General features: G+C 41.6%; 1 protein-coding gene across 5 annotated transcripts in view; it reads left to right on the top strand.

The window, feature by feature from the left end:
• The window catches only part of NCK2 (NCK adaptor protein 2), an 83279-nt gene that overhangs the window by 44106 nt on the left and 18218 nt on the right, over nucleotides 1–20955 (top strand). For 3 of the 5 annotated variants that reach the window (XM_082761151.1, XM_082761149.1, XM_082761148.1), the window contains one exon: nucleotides 9591–9832. In XM_082761151.1, the coding sequence (XP_082617277.1) occupies nucleotides 9607–9832 (226 nt within the window). In that variant the 5' untranslated portion in view covers nucleotides 9591–9606. Of the gene's footprint in view, nucleotides 1–9590; nucleotides 9833–16597; nucleotides 16896–20955 lie in introns of those variants that run through there. The other 2 variants (XM_082761150.1, XM_082761152.1) reach the window with 2 other exon arrangements.

Raw genomic sequence — 20955 nt, 5'->3', positions numbered from 1 at the left:
ACCGTAGTGTAGCTCGGCGTATTAGAGATGGGGACACCAGATACATGGTAGGGCAGAGAGGAGCAAGCGCTGGTTAAAAGCTGTCAGAGGCATCCGTTTGAAGAAACAAAAAACAAAACCTCACAGCACTGTGCCATTAAACAATAGATGACAAAAAAGGGGAAGAGGGTTCGAGATGTGTGTGGGCAGGGGTTTTGATAGCATCACGATAATGTTACTTAGCTGGCTTAGTTTCGAATTGCTGCTTGATTAAGACTAATCCTTCACTTTTTTTGAAGATGCACAGCCCAATTATGCTTCAGTAAGAACTGGCGTCTTAATAAAAAAAAAAAAAAAAAAAAAAAAAAAAGGCACTTGAATAGTCTTTAGAGTAGACCAGAAATGGATCATTGCAGTGAACAGGCCAAAAAAAATCTCAGACGTAATTAACCAGTCCACCAGGTTGTATCGCCCTCCCTCAAGCGTTTATCTGCAGTTATTCTTTTTGTTCTCCAGGTGACTCAAATCTGAGTGCTATTGTGCTGTTGTACCTGAGAGCAAATGGCTCAGGGCCTTCTGGAAGCATTCACATTTTCTGCTGAGCCTGGCTGGGAAGTTAGTCCTTGGAGCTGCCAGTCAGCTCCTGGATGTGGACTTGGGTAGATGCATAGACCTAAATCAGCAGCTGAAATGAAATATATACATTTATATCATTATGCCTGTCTTCCTGAAAACCCTTTTAATAAATACTAACTACACATCTGTAATATGTTGATACTCTGTGTTTTTTGTGGGATTCTTAGTCTATTCTTTTTTTTTCTGGAGTTAGGCTTAAGCTGACTGCTTGGCAGTGTTACCAAAGACATTCAATTTATGCTTTTGAATTAGTGGCCCGGATTCAATTCTCTAGAACTTCTTCACAGCTCCACATTTTCTTCAGAGTTGATACTGAAACTGTAAAAGCTTTGTGGGCAGTTCTGCTATTTTAGGGTGTATTTGAGGATTAACTGTTTAATTATTCTTACTATTTTTATTACCCTATTTAATGACAGGACAGAAAATAGTTGTCACTGTAGGATAATCCCACAGTGTAGAAATACATATTCAACACTTTTTTTTTTTTTAATCATGTTTAATTTTTCTTAAATTGTGTTTAAGAAACTTAATATTCTAATTTTATGTGAATTTTATTGCTGATGTTTAATTTATGCCAGACACATTTTAAGAATGTTTTGCGGTTCTTAGTTAGATGGACTGTACTTGTTTTGATACTACAGTTTGCATTTCCAGAAAAGTTTGTGCTGGTTGTTGTCAGACTTTTCTTTTTAGAAACAAGGAGCAAGGGGGAGGGGACACAGAAAATCTTCAGTGCTTTTGATCTCTTGTTTTTAAAAAATAGGCTGTCCTTTTAACCATATAATAGTTCTTTCATAAATGCAAAATTGTGAGAGTAGTTTAGGGAATGTAATAAAACATTCTTCCTTCAGAGTTAATCAACTTATTTACATCCTTGTTCACATTACAGTTTCCATTCATCATTGTTTTCAGCTCTTGGAAACTGACCTCCTCCTTAAACCTCCTTCAGCTTGTATGGATTGTGACTGTTTGGCCATCAAATGCACATCAAATTAAATTTAATGATAATCACTTGCACTTACTTAGCTATCACTTTTAGCTCAGTAGTCAGAGCATCCTAATAAGACCTAGCATTGAAATATCCCCAAACTAATTGTCACACTTGTTTTAAAAGTCAGCAACTTTAGGCAGTCCGGGTATGTTTTTATACTCAACCGTGCGTTCTGTGCTAGTATTTATCACTTTCCTCCGTCCCCAGTCTGAAGCCTCCTTAAATTTCTGTTTTGTTTTTTTTTTTTTTTTCTTTTTTTGTCTGTTTGCGTATTTTATATGTTCTGATAGTGTTCTAGGAACTGTTTCACTGGTTTCCAGTGAGATGTGTACATATTTGTATGCATGTGAGATATGTATGAGATTATTTGTGTGTGTATATATATGTTTGCAACAGGTTTTGGTATCTGTAGTTACATAGTGGTGCTTTCAGTATATGTATAGATATTTAAGCATTCAAATTCTGTTGTTCCTCAGTCATTAAATTAAAGTGTGAAGAGAGGTCTTTGTTCATTTTCAGCTTTTTCTTAACTCCCCCTTTGATAAAAACAATGCATCCATTGGTTTTAAATCTCCAGTTGTGAGGTTGTATTTCGATGGTCAGTCGCAGTTCTTGAATTTAAAGCTTGAGATTGAGGGCTGCTGAGCTCAAGTCCAACAAAGCATCAAACGTGAGTCTCCATTGTGGTTTCTCTTCTATCCTGTTGCAGATTTTTCTGCTCAGGTATCTGTTTGACACCTCAAAACTGCATAGCCAAATGGTGAATGTTTGGTCACTAAAGCTATTTAGTTGAAACTTTCTTTAAAGAAAATGGTGGGGGAAGTATCCTTGCTATAATTTTTGTTGCACAGACCTCTTTCCAAAGAAATAATGTCTCCCGAGGTTGACTGACACACATTACATGCAGTATTAAAGTGTTAAGCTGTGGAAGCAGTTAGAAAAGGTGGCATTTATGTGATCCACCTCCACTTCTCTGAGCTCCACCAAAGAGCTGCCGTGACAAAGCGTGGAAAGGGTTTTATCAGTTTCAGCAAAGGGCTGCTATTTGCTGTAATTTGGGCCAGTTTGTTTACTCTTCCTAAACTTCTGCATTTTGAGACATCCTTGTAGCAATCATTAGAAGTATGACGTTGTGCTTGTTTTTTGGTAACTTTGGCTTTTGAATGAAGGAGATGGTATTTTTATGTTTTGTTTTGTTTTTCCCCAAACATACATACTTTAAACATCAGAAATGCTACACTCTACTAGAAATAGCTAACAGCACGTCCAAAAAGTGTATTCCTTTCCACAAGTTTTCATTTGAATGTGCTTTTCTGTTCTTCTTAATTCTTTCTGAATTTGGTCTTTGACTTCAGTGCTTGCCTGATCCCCACAGGTATAGTGAAACTTATTCTTAATGCAGAACAGCACTTTATTGAACCCCTTCGGTATGAAATGGATAGTTTATCCATCCAGGTGCACATGTAAAACAAACAAACAAACAAAAAAAAGAACAAAAACAAAAGAAACCACACATCCAACAAATTAAAAACAACCTTAAGTGAAGATGAAGCTTCGAACTTCCTGACGCAGTGGGCAGGCTCGTGTAGACTGCATCTTCATAAATAGGAAGTCTTCAGTGTAATAGAGTATGTTTCAGATGAAGTGGTACAATAAAAGCTATTTTATTAATTACTGAATGCAGCAGGCCCATCCACTTACTGTGAAAGAGTCCCAGTTGGAAGACGGGTTTCGAATGTTTGTTTTCCACAGCTGTGTTGCCTTGGAGGACCAAGCGTTGCTCATTTGCTGTGGCCTGTGGAAGAGGAAGTGAGGGGTCAGCGGGTGGCTGGGTCTTCAGCAGCACAGGCTGCAGGTTCAAAACCCAGTTTTAAAGTTTCAGGGTAGGAGAAGGGAAGGTTGTTCAGCCCTCAGGTCTCAGGGAAAACTCTGCTGTTTCATTAGTTAGCTTTTCATTCCTCCAAGACCCAAGAGAGTTGACTTAATATTGTATAGTGATTGTCTTATGCACATCAGTGTCACCTAGGAGCCTCAGTATCAGTTCAGCATAATGCCTCTCTTTTCTTAGGAGCACATCCAATTCCAGAACAGCCTGTTATGTGCATTGTCACCGCCTATTAATAGCATTTTTGCTTGTTCCCTTGCTGAGGGATTACATTTCAGCCATTACTGTCAGTCATTTTTCAGTCACGTTCCTTTTTGCAAACTGAATCGTGCGCAGGGGGAGAGCAACCGCTTCTTTTCTCAGGGTGCCTTCAGAGCTCAGCCGTGCCTCCTGCGCGTGCTGTCCTCACTAACCCCGTGTGTCCCTGCTCAGCCCCCAGCCTTCCTCCTGCAGGCAAGAGAAGGTGATGTTTTGCTGCCTCTTGGGCCCAGGCATTCAGCTGGTGGCTCTCTGTGCCTGTGTCAGGCTCAAGCAGAAGGTTCCTGTTTGAATGGCATACCAGAGTGTACCCGTATCTATTTATTGCTGAGGAAGAAACCCATTACTCCTGTCTGGAGAGGAAAACAAAGAATCCTGGCCTGGGGACCTCTGTAGAGAGTGAGATCTGTGTAACAACTTCAGGAAGTCTTGTATTGACGATGCTATCAACTGAGCAAGTAATTTATTTTGTATGACAAATCACTAGCAGCTTTACAAGTTTGTGGGAGCACACTAAGTTTCTCGACGTTGGAGTTCCCATGAATAGTCTTAAATATTGCTTGCATGGTTCAGTGCTAAGAGCACTGGTTCCAAAGACCATGAGTGGGTGGTTGTCTTTTTTCCCAACACTGTTAAATTCTTGAAGCACTGATAGTTATTGGATGTCACCTCTTTTCCAGATTTTCCTCTGATAAAGGAGCAGCAGTATCAGATGTTTGCCTTGTCCTACCACAGGGTTAGCTAATGTCCCTCACCTGTTTGAGCAGACTTCAGTACAGTCTATTTAAAACTGGCTTTCTCTTGGCTGGGATTTTGCTCACTGCCATCCTAGCCTAGCAGAGTTTCCAGCCTCAGGGGTGTATTTGTGTTAGAACATTTGCATGTGGCCTTCTGGAGTGGTGCAGCTGCCACTGAAGGAGGACCTTGTCTCCTAACCAAGCCATCAGCTGGAGAGAAGAGACACAAAGTGTTTGAAACAGCTGAGCTCGGTCCAATCCTTACAGGCAGGTATTCCGAGCGTTGCTGCAGTTTTTCTGGAAACTGATTCAGAACCATCCAGATTTAGGACCAGAGTGGAAACTCTGGTAGCTGTTGTTTTTATGCATGAATTAGAAATCCATTCTCAATAACTCAGTTGTTTTTCCATCTCACTTTTGCTTGTCTTCCTTCCCCAAGGCGTGTGTTTTTCTGTAGCTGCCAAAAGCTGCTCTTTTACTTCTAGCTAACTAATTTTTTTAAAAAATAATTTTCTTGTACCCAAAGACATTTTCCATGACATTTATACGTCAGTAAGTTCTGTCTTCAGTTCAAAGACTGCAGCTCTTTTAGAATCACACAACATCGTGCTGGTTTGCTGTTGAGGTGTTTTATCTTTGGTTTTATCTGCTAATGGCTGCTTGGGTGAAACACGGTGCAGATGTTACCTCTCGAGTTAGCTGCTGCCTCAGGAGCCGTAGACACAGAAGTTTGTGGAAGGATACCCTGGAATTTCAATTTCATTGATAGGATTAATGAAATTGTCATTACAGTGGAGTTGCTTGAAGTCCCCCTAAGAAAACTACTTGTCGTTTCAGTGCAGTACCCACTGCTCAGAGTTTTCTCCTGCAGAGCAGAGCACTGTAATCATCGTTTTCAACTTCTCCATGCTTCATTTTTAACTTCTGGCTGTAATCTCCAGAAAGAAACGTGATGTATTTTCTAGAGAAATCAGGTTTAAACAGCCTCATGTTCTGGAAAAGAGCTAGTTTTTATTTTTGGGCCTCTCGCAGCTGTGTTGGGGATATAACTACAGCTTGCCCGGTTGCTCTTCTGCTTCAGTGCTTAAGCCTGAGCAGTGAGGGGTGTGCTCCCGTCCAGTTGGAAGCCTTGCCACTTACCACTCGTTTTTATTTCTAGAGCTGGATGCCATCTCCAAAAGCCCTTGTCTGCTGAACAAGCTTGGCTTTAGCTTTTATAGTCCATGAATATTCAGTGAAAGCACAGAACTTGTGGCTTCCAGCTGATCGGTTACAACATTTTGGCAAATACAGCGTTGGTAAAACCAAGTAGCTTACTAGCCCTGCTAACAAGGAAGGCAGAAGAGGGTTTGGCAGCGTTACGTCCTGTAGCTAACACTGAGATCACCTTTTGAAGGTGTGGGTTGTGGATGCAGTAAGCTGAAAACCCAAGGCCACACACACGCTTTTTAAAGCAAAACAACCCTTTGTAGTGAGAAGCGGCTGTGTTGCATTCGATGAACTTGGCGCTCCTTGCATAGGCATTTCAAAGCTTCTTATCGGCGCTTTCTGAAGCGCCAGTTGCTGTCGTATCTGACGTGAGGAGGAGGTTTGGTCATTCGGTGTTAGGACTTCTGAGCTTTTTGCAGGGGAACGTGCCAGAAGCTTGCAGGCTTCTAGCAGCAATGGGTTTTCTTGGTATGAAAGAGTTGTGTTAACATTAGTGTCTACGGGGGCTGCGGTGGTTTTGGTTGTGCAGTGTAGAAGCAATATACTGAAGAATTTTTGCCTTCTGAGTGCATGTCGAGCTTAGATGGGACACTGAGAAGCTTTGGAAGATTGCTTTGTTTTTTGTTCCTTACGTTTTCCCCCAGATTGAGTTATGTCGTTGCTTCTAACCCTTTGTTCGGCACATTGCTGTGCGGCAGAAACATTTCAAAACCATTTATTCTGCAGCCCCCCTCCTGGAGAACAAATGTGGCCTTATTCACGTCCAAGGAAATCTTAGCTCTGCAAATGTCACAGGAAGAACTGGATTGTCCTCGATGGAGCAAGTCAAATTAAGTAACCCTAAGAAAGCAACTTTAAGAACTTTAATACTGCTCCCTCACACTTAAAAGTAAAAAGAAAATAGCAAAGTAAACCCCTCCAGATGTACGCAGACAGCTTTAAGTGGACAAATGTTTAACTGCAGTTGTATGATTCCTTTTTTTATAAAGGGTCAAAATGTGTCATTCCTGTCCCCTGTTGGGCAAAGATGCCATTAACATGGAGCAAAACCCAGATTGCTTGACTGAGTTGGGCTGTGTTTGAGCACGGCACCTGAGCAACGTGGCTATCCTACATGTCTACAGACGCAAGGGGTCTGCTTGTGACATGGTGACAGTTCTCATTCAGAGTGGCAGTCCTGTGTAACACCAAGCTGGAGCTATGGAAATCCTGTCCTGAGGGAGTTTCCAAGGACCCTATAGTTGACCTCATCAGCCCTGACGCATGTTTTCTTCTTGCACTCTGTTCTTGCCCAATGCTTTGGGGAAAGCTCAGTGACCCGTAGGGCAGCAGACAGCTCAGGGATTTTTTTTTTTAAGCTTTAGAGGAATGGGAGGAGTTCAATAGTTTTCCATCAATCATTAGTGCAACGTTATACCTAATGTGTTATTTTTAATTAACAGATTGTAATGCAGATAGATAATTTCAACCTGCCTGTGTTGTGAAAATAACCATTTTAGAAGCAGAACCTGTGTGGGAGCACCAGCAGCCAGCTGCACTGAGAGAGCTCTCTCTCTCTCTCCATGTTCTCCATACCCCCAGGAACAGTGCGGATTGACCATTTTACAATTGCCGAGATAAAAACGAATCGATGTAGACTGGGGAGAGAGTTTATATCGATGGCACCGGCATCCAGCACACGCTTGATTGCAGTCTCCCTGTGGCTACATCAGCGCATCGATCCGCAGGCTATCTGCCCCCTGCATGCGAGTCAGAAACCAGGACGTGTTATGGGAGACGGCGCTCCAGAGCTCAGGCTCTGCTGTCTTTGTCACTGTCAGGCAGCATTGCTGTTTTAGGAAGGGATTTTTTTAAGGGTATAATGATTTTTCTTGTAAATATCACAATTCTATATGCATGCACCACAGTCATTTTGAACTGGAAGACTTCTGTTTCTTCTTTATTGTTCAAAACATCACAGCTTCCTTTTGAATTCATCTTGGGGCTGTCAGCTGTGAAGACCCGTACTCAAATTGTGTTTGTAACTGCTGTACATTCCTCTGCATTTTCTGTTTGGAAAGGTGAGCGTTCACTTACAAATTGCAGAACAGAACGCAATATCACTCCTGAGGAGAAGTGGTGTAACTTACGAGCTGAACAGAACAATTTCTGAATGACATGATGGATTTTAAATTCTCTGACAAGTAGACTATTAAAGTGTCCGTGTTTACCATGGGCTAGTGGACTGGTAAGAATTAAGCAACAAAGTCAAATCATGCAAAAAAGATCTTTGGACATGAATAATTTGAAGTACTCAGGAAACTGCTTCTACTAAACTGTTATTTATTGTAAATGCACAGCTTTCGCTTTTTAGAAAAGTAGTCTGCTACACTGATCTTCAAATAAATTCTCATCTCCCACTCTTTCCTGACCTCCTCCTCCACCCCCAAAAGCAAACAAACAAAAACCCAGCAATCAGAGAACTTGAAGCGACTTCTCAGAAGTTTTTCAAAGAATTTCTGGAAAAAATGATTTAACAAGAAGTGGTTGAAGGAATTGGGGCTGTTTAGTGGAGAAGAGGAGGCTGGCAGGAGACCTGAGAGGAGACTGCAGCGAGGACAGTGTCGGTCTCTTCTCTCAAGGCACAAGTGATAGGATATGGGGAAACAGCTTCAAGTTGCATTAGGGGAGGTTTAAATTGGATATCAGGAAGAATTTTCCATGGAGAGGGTGGTCAGGCACTGGAATGGGCTGCCTGGAGAGGCAGTGGAGTCCCCATCCCTGGGAGGTATTTGAGAGACGTGGGAACGTGGCACTAAGGGACATGGTTTAGTGATGGGGCTCAGCAGCTCACTTGATGGTTGGACTGGGTGATCATGAGGGTCTTTTCCAATTTTGATGATTCTGTGATTCTAATTTAGGGGATAAAAGTAACCCTGTTTTGGTCTGCATTATAATGTCCTAGCATGTTGGTGGTACTGGCCTGGGACTCCTCTCTTCCTTGCTCACTATTGTGCTCGCTGATTGTCACAGAGCTGCTCTGTTCCTGGCAATTACCTGATGCGTAGGAAGATGTGGAGGCATGCAGGTGACAAATAGCTTCTGAAAAGACAGTTCTTGCAACAGATAAGTCAAAAAGACTGCTTGTTTGGGCTTCTCTGGCACTCTGGAGAAGTTTAGTGTAGGGAATAAATGGCAGTAGGTCCAGGAAAACGCAGTGGGTGCTCCTCTTGGCAGCAAAGCAGAAGCAAAGGCTTCTAAAATGGCACTCATGTGCTGCCTTTACGAGGTGAGTTGGACAAAGGCTTACTGCACCAGTACCCTTGTGGTGGCAGAGATTTCCCCACTAAAATACAGATTTCCCCACTAAAATACATTACCCAATATATTGAATACTGAAATACTCCTAACTTCCTACCTAAAGATGGATAACTTTAAATGCAGAGAACTTCTAAGTAATATGTCTGCATGAGTGTGAGTATAGGATTTGTGTATTAAGTATGAAAACTAGGGTGGAAGGAAATACATCTTTGGAATACTGCTATATTTTTTTCTCAAATCAGGACTTCAAATGCCAGGTTTGGGGTAGTTTTATAACAATATTTACAAAAACTGAATGGGGATTATAACTTACACTATATTAATATGTATCTGAATAATATTTCATATACAGCAAAGAACTTATGACTAAACTTCCTTATCAGGGTGTTGTCATATTTCAGTGGCAGAAAAAGCAAGAAAGGTCAGTGGTACTTTCCTTATTTTTAAAGGAGTTCCCTTCTGAGATTTTTATCTCTCTGTGGCTTTCTTGTTTCTCCCTTCCCTTTTCTGGCCTATTTCAGAAGAACTTGAAAAATTTGAGCAAGAGTTGCATGATGTAATGTATTGATGAACATGTTACATTATTTTGTTGCAGAAGGACTCCATGAAAGATGACAGAAGAAGTTATTGTTATTGCAAAGTGGGATTACACTGCACAGCAGGACCAAGAACTTGACATCAAGAAAAATGAACGTCTTTGGCTATTAGATGATTCAAAGACATGGTGGAGGGTAAGAAACGCGGCCAACAAAACGGGATATGTGCCATCAAACTATGTGGAGCGAAAAAACAGCTTGAAGAAAGGTTCTCTGGTTAAAAATCTGAAAGACACATTGGGTAAGTCCTTTTATATTTTGGAATTTTAGTAGGCTTGCTGAGCTTCAGATTGGCAATGTGCATGTAAATATTTTTAACATGCTTTTTTTCTTAGGTGACATTGGATGACTGAGGGGGGAAGGGAGGAGAGAGTGTGTGAGGTGGGGGAGAATGATGTGGCCTGTAACTGGTTTTCTCACATCCCATCCAGGAGAATAATGTTTTACTTCTGTTCCAGTTTGTTAGAGGTCATATGTTTTCAGTGGCTGAAGATCAATGTTTTCATTGAGATGCAAACTGCAGAGTCCTCTCCTCTCACGCCAAGTCCTCTCACTCAGAAATACAAGGGTGTAGATGGGTTGTTCAGCATAGCTACCAGAGCAAAGCCAGATCACTTCGTGAATGGGGTGATGTAGTGTGGCCATGCACAGTGTCAGGGCGTTCTGCTTCTGTGGTCTGAGATGACAATCCTTCTGCTTACAAGTTCTTAATATGTGCTCTGTTTTATATTTGCACTTATTTTTTTCTTGACAGTATATCATCTTATGTTGTAACATACCTTTCAAGCACGTTGAGTGTATTTGGAAGAAATGTACTTGAAAGTCAGGTGAAATGAGTTTTTCTTGGTTTTGCAATGATTTTTTAGTGACTGAAAATTGAAGGGCTTTGCATAGGGCTGTTAACAGTTAAACGCAGTGATAAGTGGTTATTTTGCGTACAGAGGCCAAAAATCCTGCTAGTGGTGTTTTAGGATGTAATAAATAAAGCAACGTACCCGGAGGTGTTTTGGAGATGTTTTTGCATGTGTTTGGATTTCTGCCTGTGTTTTGCAAACTCTTGCGTAGGGAAAACTCATTCTGCTGCATTTTTCTGTAGAAAGTATCAGCTCGTTAGTAGAAAAATAGTGTTTGGATTGGACTTCTTAGAGAATGAAAAGGTTCATTAAAACCTTTAAAGTAACGTGGCAAGAGCTCATGCAGGTTTACTTTGGGTGTCAAGTGTTAGTGTTGTTTTCCAACAGCTTCGATTTCTTGGTCGCTTTGTCCTTACCATGTCTTCCACTGCTGAGCTGCCGTGAAGCATGTGGAAATCGAGGACAGAATGGGTTGCAGGCTATCACCAAATGTACAGTGGTAATATTTAAAACAATAGACCTTTCCGCAGTTTTTGTCATGATATATTCATTAAAACACCAGAAAATGTGATGATGTCTCTCCAAAGAGTTGTACGAAGAATAAGCTCCAACAGAAGTTAACTAGTTGAAATCCAAATCCCAGCTGGGATTTTAAGCTCCTTTCTATGGACTTATTTTAAATATATATGTGTGTGTACACACGTGTGTATATATTTTCTGAAAGTTATGTTATGAACCAGTTGCTTTTCCATTCTGATAATGCACCAAGTGTTAGAGTAAAATGTGCAGAGCATTTACCAGATGAACATGAACACACTTGTTATTTATCCCCAACAGCAATGTGTTCCTCGGTTCCTTCTCTTTTCTGTGAAGGAACGCAGAAGCGTCCCAGCATGCGGTCACGTTTACCGCTTTGACCATAAGGGAGGTGCACGCTGCAGGGCTCTTTGTTGCGTTCATGCAGTGACCAACAAGATGGTGTGAGAAAGAGCCTTGGTGGTTTCGTGTCTGAACCTGCCCTCATGTCACGTCTTTAACCCTCAGCACAGACTTTGAAGTTCTGAAGGACCACAACTGCAATCTGCCGATCCTCCTGTGCCTGTAATTTTATTTGTGTGTTAAGTTTATTCAATAGAGGCCAAAAAAAACATAACAGAGGCCAGGGTTTTTCTTTTGGAGTGACCACGTGTACCTGCTAAGTGTACGGAGTGCAGACTAGCTCTCGTGCTACATCCTGTGATGGTGAGAAACTGCCTTAGCCATGTGTAGCCCACAAGTTGGCTCACGTTAAACGTGACATCCCCTCACACACAGAAATGCAGATGCTTGAGTTTTCTTTCTTCGTGGTTTTAGTAAAGTGAACTGCTTAGCATAACGAAACTTCAATCTGTGCCGTGTACCAGACATCTGTACAATTTTCTTTTTGCCTTTTCTGAGCTGAAGTCCATCAGTAAATATTACTGTACAGCAAGACGGGCAAGGCTTAAGGACTAATTTCCCATTCAGAACAAGGAGAGTGCGTGTCCTTCCTTAGAGGATCCTTTGTTCTGAGTGAGCAGCAAGAATGTGCTTTTTTGTGCTTTTCTTTTCTTTTTTTTAATTGAAGACTAATGTTTGATCTAGTGAAGCAGTTTGGGGAAGTTTTGCTGAGTCCAAGGAAACAAATTCTCAGGCTCTCCTTAGAGGAATATGTCAAATGCCTCTCCTAAGATCACAAGAAAATTCACGTTTAAAAACCCACTGACCAAGCACAGATGGGAACGGTGGTCATGGGTGTCAGTCCTGGCGCTCCAGCAAGTGGTTGTGACCCGGAGATCTGCTTCTCCCTACCTCATCCTTAATGTAGAGCATGGCTCTGTATTTAAACACAGCTTGTGTGACAGCACTGTTATCACACAAGTGATGCAGTGCCTTGTGCAGTACAGCACAGAACCACAGAAGGTATTGGGTTGGATGGGACCTTAAAGATCATCTAATTCCAACCCCCTGCCATGGGCAGGGACACCTCCCACCAGCCCAGGCTGCCCAAAGCCCCATCCAGCCTGGCCTTGAACACCTCCAGGGATGGGGCAGCCACCTCATAAGTTTGCCTGTGACTATTTGCCAGTCTTACAGTTATCCCCAGCAGTGGCTGATTTATACTTCCCAGTTCTCAGTAAATAAGAAAACGCCAGTCACAGTTCAAATTGTGACAGACCCCATAAGATCTATGGCTGTTTAATTAATAGCCTCCGTAGTTGGCTGTTGAAGATGCATCAGCTAAAGAGTTCTTAATCTGTGTAATGTGTGTTCTGACGAAAGTTTATGGCACCAGTTAATGCATCGGTGTCTCATACAGGAAAAGCCAAGTGCACTACAAAAGTTTTATTACCTCTATGCAATTGCCTTTATCAGGAAAAAAGATTTAATCTCATCAGAGAATTAACTCATGCATGTTTGATGATAAAAACTGATTTTCCTAAAACTGTTGACTGTCATTAATTGGGTTTCAGACCCTTAACACCTTATTAATGGAATCCCATCAGCTTTGCTGTTGTTTGGCGTGGGTTTCAGGGGAGGTTAATGAGCGTGTGCATACCTGGGACATGCAGCTTGCTGTTTTAAAATACCTCCCTTTTTTGAGCACTGTGGTAGTCTTCTGGAACTTCCCTTGTACTCCAGCATCTTGCAAAAAGAATAGCAGCAAATAAAACGCCTTCAGAGCCAGCTCTTTTAAATGTGTTGGATGCACGTTAAAAGGCTGATTAACACTTGTTGGCATACATTCGTTAAATCAGTTACTGCTGGACAGAAAACCAGCTCACCTCATATCCCACATGACCCCCAGTAATTTCTGACAAGATATCCTACTCTTTTTGCAAAACAAGAGCCTTTTATGCACCAGTAGCCTTTTTTTTCCTCCTCCTAAGGGCTTACTCTGTTATTTTGTATCGTCTTTCAGTCCCGACATAAGGGAAATTTTCCCAAACTTCTCAGCTTCCCAAAATGACTTTAAGAGATTTCAACACTTGTGATTTTTATGTTGATGGTTGTCTTTTTCCATCTTTTTTTTCTATCTGATATTACTTCTGTATGCTTAAGTCTCTTTCTCAAGTGAACTCTCCTAGCACGTAGCTACAACTGACCATTTTAATTAAGGAAATGTAGAGTATAGGCCACCTGCTAAGTATTTTAAATGATTTAACTTCTCATTCCCTTCTCTGTCTTAACTGAGTAATGCTGAGAGTAGAAAGTTAATGGCAATTTAGCCATGTCAAATTACTGTCTTGTGTTTGCTAATATTGAATGAAATCTGGTAATTATTACTATTCTTTAGGCAAAAGCCAGCTTCCAGGCCTGTGATTAAAATTTCATTTTCATTCATTATAACGAAGTTTAAAATAGTTTCCTCGTACAGTATTTATTTTGTGGGGTATTGCGTACAGTATTTATTTCTTACACATTTCAGTTAAGTCATACTAAGCAAGAGACCTTCAGCACACATCTTCCAAACTGAGATCTTCTGTAATAATTATTCCCACACGTTGGGAGGTTGGAAGGGATCCTGGTTCTGGTTGGATCCGAATGGGTGTTTGCCAGTGCCACCCCAGAGCTGCCTCCAAGTTCTCTGCATCCACGGCCACAAGATCCCTTTTCTGTGGCATCAGTGATCTGCATCTTCTGGTTCATCTCTGTCATTCTGAATAGAAGCAGTACCTGAAGAAAGCAAAAATATTTAAGAACTTGCTTGTGTAAGCAAAAAAAACACTTCAGCATTTTTTTTTTTACGCATTTACAGCTCATTTTCCTAGCACCAGTACAGCTCCTCTGACAGCAGCCTGCCAAAAGTGAGTGATGAGGGGGGTCAGGAAGCATCGTGCCAGTGTTTCATGTGAATCCGTGATTTCCTGTCCATTGCTTTTGCTTCACAACCAGTACAGTATGCTGGTAGTTTCTAAAGGTGCCTCACCTTGCTTCCTTTAATAAGCAGTCACATTAAAAACAAAAGAAATTAGACTTTTTTTTTGTGGTGTTCTTAATGTTTTGTTCTAACAGATGCCCAATGAAAGAAAACAAAGGTTTGTCAGAAGGCAGAGAGATTGGACATCAACATTTCAGGACAAGTGTACGTGGTATGCGTAGGAACAATAGAGACATGCTGGGGAAGAGTATAGATAATGAAAAGCAAGTAAGTCATCTTGTTAAGATGTGATGGAAGTGTTCAAGTTGTCTGAGAGACTCCTCAAATTCCTTCTTTTCTCAGCTTGTGTGTGTCAGCAGAACGTTTCCGTAACTGTTTTTGATTCAGTTGGCTCAGGATGCCGGATGTTTCGCATGGAAAGTCAGAATTGCCAGATGAGATGCAAAGCACAGCAAAGAGTCCCTCCTTGCATCACCGTTCCGTGTGCGTTATTTCAGCGTGTTGGGAGTGTACGGGACAGTTTCCTGTGTTTGTCAACCTCCGGGCTGTGCACCCGTGTCAGTCTGGAGATCTGTGCATCAGTTCCCGAGTGCTTATATATCATCACTTCTAGAAATCGTTGGGTTTGCACCTCTCCCCTCCCCAAATTGGTTTCCTTTATGTAATTATATAAAAAGTTTTTTTTTTTCCCCACACGTATTCTTAACATTTTCCTATATGAGGGCAAATTAATGCAGCCTTTCTGGAAACTGCCAGGAGAGGTGGTTTGTTTTTTTTCTTTAAACAACCTCTTTTTTAGTAAAATGTAGAAATACAGAATAGGTCATTTCTAATGCATTGCTTTCTTTAACACTGGAAAGCACTGTTGATTAAGAGGCTTGGCGTACTTCCTTTTTTTAGTACAAATATTTCAACTCAAAGCTAAACCGTTGCCATGAAATCTTAATTCCACGAATATGTCATCAGCCTTTAACTTGTGTGGGGGTCAGTCTTTATTTCTTGTTTTGGCTTTGAGGATTTAAAAAACAAACAAACAGGGAAAAAATGAACTCTTAGTGGCCAAACTTGGGTAATTCTGGCATGTTATGCCCTACTTTTTTTTTTTTTTCTTTTCTACCCAGATTCTGACAGATGCCAGCAGCAGCTGAAGGTTTTTTCAACCAGCACATGCCCAAGATTATTTTCTTCTTTTCCTGTTTGATTATTCCCAGTTAGGCTGCTATGTTTTAGCCAAAATATCTCTCAAAGTTTGACCCTTCTTGACTCAGTTTCTGGTTTCAGAAAACAGCTCCTTCATCTGTAGTTAAACCTCATGTAAAAAATTGTTGCCTTACCTGATTTGTTCCAGCTTCCATTTGGCTGTCACTCTCCATAACTCCTTCCCCTGGATGTAAGAGCTATCCACTAACAGAAAACTCTTCTTTGTTCAAGGTTGTATTCCGACATTTGTCAAATCACTCCTAAATCTTTTATTGAGTCCTGAAATTAGATTACAACTTAAGTGTTTCATTGGTGAAATTCGCTTGCTTGACTTTTCCCTGTTGTGCTTCTTACCTGAACATTTTCCACTTTTTCAACACTATTTTAGAAACTGTAATCATGAGAAATGCACACAGTATTTCTGTCACAGGCCTGGCTATAAATTGTCTTCCATAAACTTAGCTTGATAAATTCGTGGTCATTTATCTACTAACTGCCACAGCACTATTAGCCGTAGTATCATGGAAAATACATTAAATTAGCAGTATGACAGGATGGTCAAGTACTACTTTGAAAATACTTTTATTAGTTCTTAATAAGCTGTTTTCAATTCCAATATTTTCTGGACACCTTCTGGTAAAATTTACTACAGAATAAAAAAAAATGATGAGTATAAGAATAAACACATTCTTATTGTATAATAAATTCATTTGTGTACATCACGGTCTCTTAAACCTTGCAGAGCTCGCTTTAATAAAAACAGCCCTGCCTTATAAGACAAACATGAGTTATTTTATTCTCTTTAGAACTGAGCTCCCAGTGCTGTTGGACTTCCTTGTTGCAGTCGTGTAAGAAGCGGTAGTCTTCCCACTCAAGAGCAGGCATTTAATAAATCTGATCCTTTAAATCAAAACAACATTCTGATCTTCTCTGCAGAACGGAGCTGGTTGTCAAGTTATTAGTCATCTATGAGGATTTCAAAGAAAGAATGATAGGAAGTCTTTTGTTTAGCCAAGCATGCGATGCTGTTTCCCACAGCCTTCTCCTGGAGAAACCGGCTGCTCATGGCTCGGACGGATGTGCGGCGTGCTGGGGAAGAAGCTGGCTGGATGGCCGGGCTCAGAGGTCGCTGTGAATGAAGTGCAGTCCAGTTGGCAGCCAGTCACAAGTGCTGTTCCCCAGGGCTTGGTACCGAGGCCAGTCTGTTAAAATTTTTATTTTAAGAAATAGTCTCAAGTTGTTCCAGGGGAGGTTGAGATTTGGTATTCAGAAGATTTTTTTCCATGGAGAGGGTGGTCAAGCACTGGAACGGGCTGCCCGGGGAGGTGGTGGAGTTGCCATCCGTGGAGGTATTTAAGAGACGTGTTCATGAAGTGCTTCGGGATGTGGTTTAGAGGTGGACTTGGTGGCTAGGTGGATGGTTGGACCTGATGACCTTAAGCGTCCAACTTAAATGATTCCAGGATTTTCTATGGAATTTCTAGCTGGAGTTAGGAGTAAAATCCTCCCGTAGGAAAACAACAGGAAGTGTTTTTCTTATATCACTTGATAATGCTTCTAAGCTTTCTGGTTTGTCAGAAAATGTAGGCATACAGTGGCAATAGTGGTGTCTTGTTGTATCTCTGGGAGGACTACGTAAACCAGCGTGTATCGGCACTGCTAAGCAGCGGCTGTACAGGAATTTAGGCTCAGATTTAGAGAAAAGCAGCAGTGGAGGTTTTCATATGCAGTACAAGTTCTTGCTAAGCTTCCTTGAACGTGTGGGTTAAAGTCACTTATTCCATAGCTGCATTTCCTTAACAGAAGCACTTCTGCTGCTGCACCACATCCTGCTTTGTAGTTGCATTGCTCAAAATAAGTGTGCTGGTTTGTGAGTTGGCAAAAGTACCAACTCCCCTGGTGATGAAATTGAGGAACGTGGTGTCGTGGTGGTGGCAAAAGCAGATGGAGACTGGCTAGGTGTGGTGTCTTTTGTGCTTTTAAAGAGGAAGCTGGAACAATTGCTTTTTTTTTCTATATTCACAACAATAATAAGTCATTGGATGCCAAGAAGGGAGAAATGGGAGTCGCTTGCAATGACTTCACAACGCTGGGAATACGGCTCTTGCATCCCCACCTGTAGCATGCAGGGTTAGGAGCTAGCAGTGCTGATACCACTAGTGGTAGCAGATGATGTGCTGGAAATACGTGTGCCTCATGATCATCATCAAAGCCTAAGTTTGCCTTCCTTAACCAGCTATTTTTAGTCCTTTGATGACCTTCGAAGGCCTGGAGACAACGAACAGCAGTAGCTCTGTCCATGGGCCATGATACAAGAGGATACTGCTGACATGGTAGGTCTGCTGTCTCAGTGCTTGGTATATACGTAATGGCAGAAGAATGTATGCATTGTGTGCTAGAATGCAAAAGAAAATGAGAAATTCATGGGTAAGGACATAGTATATGGCTGTAAAAAAATATAAAAATAAATCATATAACTTTTATGCCAAGTAAACTATGTCCAGTAAAAATAGCACTAAACAAACTGAAGTCCGTGTTGCGTGGAACTAAACCCAGACTTTCTCAAAAAATACCAGGTTATAATTTCTAAAAGAACGTGTGCTAAGGAGGAAAAACCCCTGAAACTCCAGAGCAGGCTACTGGGGAAAAACCACCAAAAGTGGCGCTTTTTTGTTACCTGCAACCAAAAGACTTGAAAGTAGAGCAAGCAGGTAACTTTGGCAGAACTGAAGGCACAGAGCACTGCTGCTCCTCACGCCGGATGCGTGCAAGAGGCCTTTTATCTGATGCGAGGTGTGAAGTCGGAGGTGGTGGCAGCAAAAGCTGAGCCTGCCGCTTGTTGCAGTGCCCCTGAGCTCCAGTGTTAGCTGGCACCTGGAGCACAGCTCGGCTGAGCACCCTGTGGTGGCTTCTTTGGCGCTGTCGCTGCCCTAAACTCTCACAGTCCGAGGGCCTTGCTGGTGCCTCTTCGAGCCTCTTAGGTTTCAACACCTGCTTGCTTTTGGCCTTGTAGCAAGCCCCAAAGTGAGACCCCAGCTCATGGCTCCCTGTGGAGCAGAGGCATCCCAGGCAGTCCCTGATATGCCATGCGGAGCTGTGACCCCATGCAGCCCAAGGGGCGGTGGCTGACACAAGCCTCGTGTGTGTGAGGTGCATGAGGAGCACTCTCAGGATCACCGCTTCCCAGCGCACGCCACTGACTCAAAGGGTGAGCTATTTTTCTCTCTCGCTGGGGCAGTGGCTGCTCTTCATGCTCTTGTAGCATCACGGGAGGATTTCCTCTGATTCAGATACAAGTATTTCCTCCAGCGTGCATCCCCAAGTAACTCTTTCAGTATTATTGGATCTCTTTGGTGATTTTTCTTTCTTTTTCTTGAGGCCTCAGGCTGCGTTACATTACATCTTCCAGGAGCTCTCAGAGCATCAGTTTTTCTTTTTCTGTGCACGGGCCCACTCAGGTTCCATAGGTCTCTGTCTCTCTGTCCCTTGGGTTTTTTTTTTTTTTGAAGACTTGGACAATAGGTGTCCATCCACTGATGTACTTTCATGCTGCACAAAGTTTCTAAACTAGCACTCATGCCAAAAAGCAATTGGGTTTTGTCTTACCACGTACAAGAGAAGATTTCCTTCCTTTTCCGGAGTCTCAGAGATGTTTCGTGCTGTGGAGTGTGCCATCGAGCAGCAATCTAAATTCAGGCTATGTGTGCAAGAATACAGCAGATGAAAAACAGGGTATGCACCTCTTGTTTTGAGAAATAGGATTTCTAGTGACCAAGATGGCTCTCCTTAAGAGTCACTTCAACATTAAATACGACTGTTTGCTTACAAGTATTTTTAGTGTATTTTTAGTTGGTGTCCACATCACAAACAGATTCAGGCAGACACAGCTCTTAATGTGGATGAGTGTTGGCTTTGACAAGGTGGGTGTTCAGGGTGCTGTTACTGCTAGGTGAGGGCTTGTTGCAGAAGCTTGAAACAGAAAAATTACTTAGGACTTTGGCTACGGACCATATAAACTACATACAGTCATTGCTGTCAATCCTGTTTAGCAATCTTTGGAACCTTTTAAATGGATGGGGGGAAAAAAAGAAAGAAAACATTTTCATATAGGGGAAAAATGCCATTCATAGGAAAATACGGAGGAGGAGATGGGCTGTTTTGGTAAGTGAGCCATTTTCCCCTGTGACTTCTCCCTTTGTAACAGGAAGGTTTTGCATATGTAGTAGCAAGTAACCTGAGAGCCCTTGATTAACGAAGCTGTGGACATTGATGTTCAGAGAGGAAGTTAGTAAAGAAAAGGTGGGATTTACTTTGCTTTCCTTTCATAAAAGGGGCTTTGAATGAAATTGCACCGTCTGTGAGATGCTCCTAAATGGTTTCCAAGGAGAGAGGGAAAACAAAACGCCTTGGATTTTCTTGTGCATTGCTACTTAGTGCTTGCAAATCTTAGTTTATTATGGCATTGTCAGTCTGACCTTCTCGTAAAGTGCTGCGGATTTACATCATGCTTGGTTTTGATTCTTGCACCCTCAGGTGTTGGGTGTGGGCCAGATGGACTAAAACATTCTTAACAGGAAGACTTGCTGATCGTGGCAGCTTCACGATGGGCTACCTTATGCTGCTTGATGCTGAGAGTTTCCTCTTATTCAGTCCGTGTTTGCATCATCATCTCCAAACCTTTTTTTTTTTTTTTTTTTTTTTTTTGAGCTGAGGAGCTGTATGATGAGTGTCTTGTAATTTATCTTATTAGATTTGGGCTTGATGATCTGAACTTCAATCTGTATCTGTAACACCTATTAAGCCTTCCATTTTCACATGTAGAATTGAGAACAAATTTGAGCTACCAATAGTTGAAAATACCATGTTAATACTATATTCACCTGTATCCAAAAAATAATTATTCCCTCTCAGTTATCTTCAAGAGCCTTCAAGCTGGAGGGTCATCATCTCTCATTGAGGCTATTTGTACACCTTTACCAAATACCTTTCTATTTACAGTACTATTTTAAAAAATAAAGAAAGGTTGTGTGTGTTCATGGTAGCAAGTTGGATTTCTATCCAAAGCTATTTCATTTGTATCCACTTCTACTTCATCTAATAAATGTGAGCTATCTGAATGCAAATCATCTTTACATTAAATGCTGGAGGCAGATGGGAAATGCAATCTATTTTAATCTATTTTATTTTAATACATATATATTTATATATATATATATACTGAGGGATAGGCACATGTATTGGGGTAGACACATTGGAGCACCTCCTCCATACTTGTTTTGGTTGGTTTTGTAGGGGGGTCTGTCAATATTCTGTGAATATTTGCGAAGGAGAGACAAATCTGCAGCTTTCGTTCTCTACATCAAGGGAAGAGAAGGTGCTTGGAAGCCCTGTGGGGCTACCGTGCCTTCT

The sequence above is a fragment of the Aythya marila genome, assembly GCF_965140915.1.
Source record: "Aythya marila genome assembly, chromosome: 1".
NCBI lineage: Eukaryota > Metazoa > Chordata > Aves > Anseriformes > Anatidae > Aythya > Aythya marila.
The sequence above is the reverse complement of the archived record's forward strand: the minus strand, read 5'-3'. Positions and strand labels throughout refer to the sequence as shown.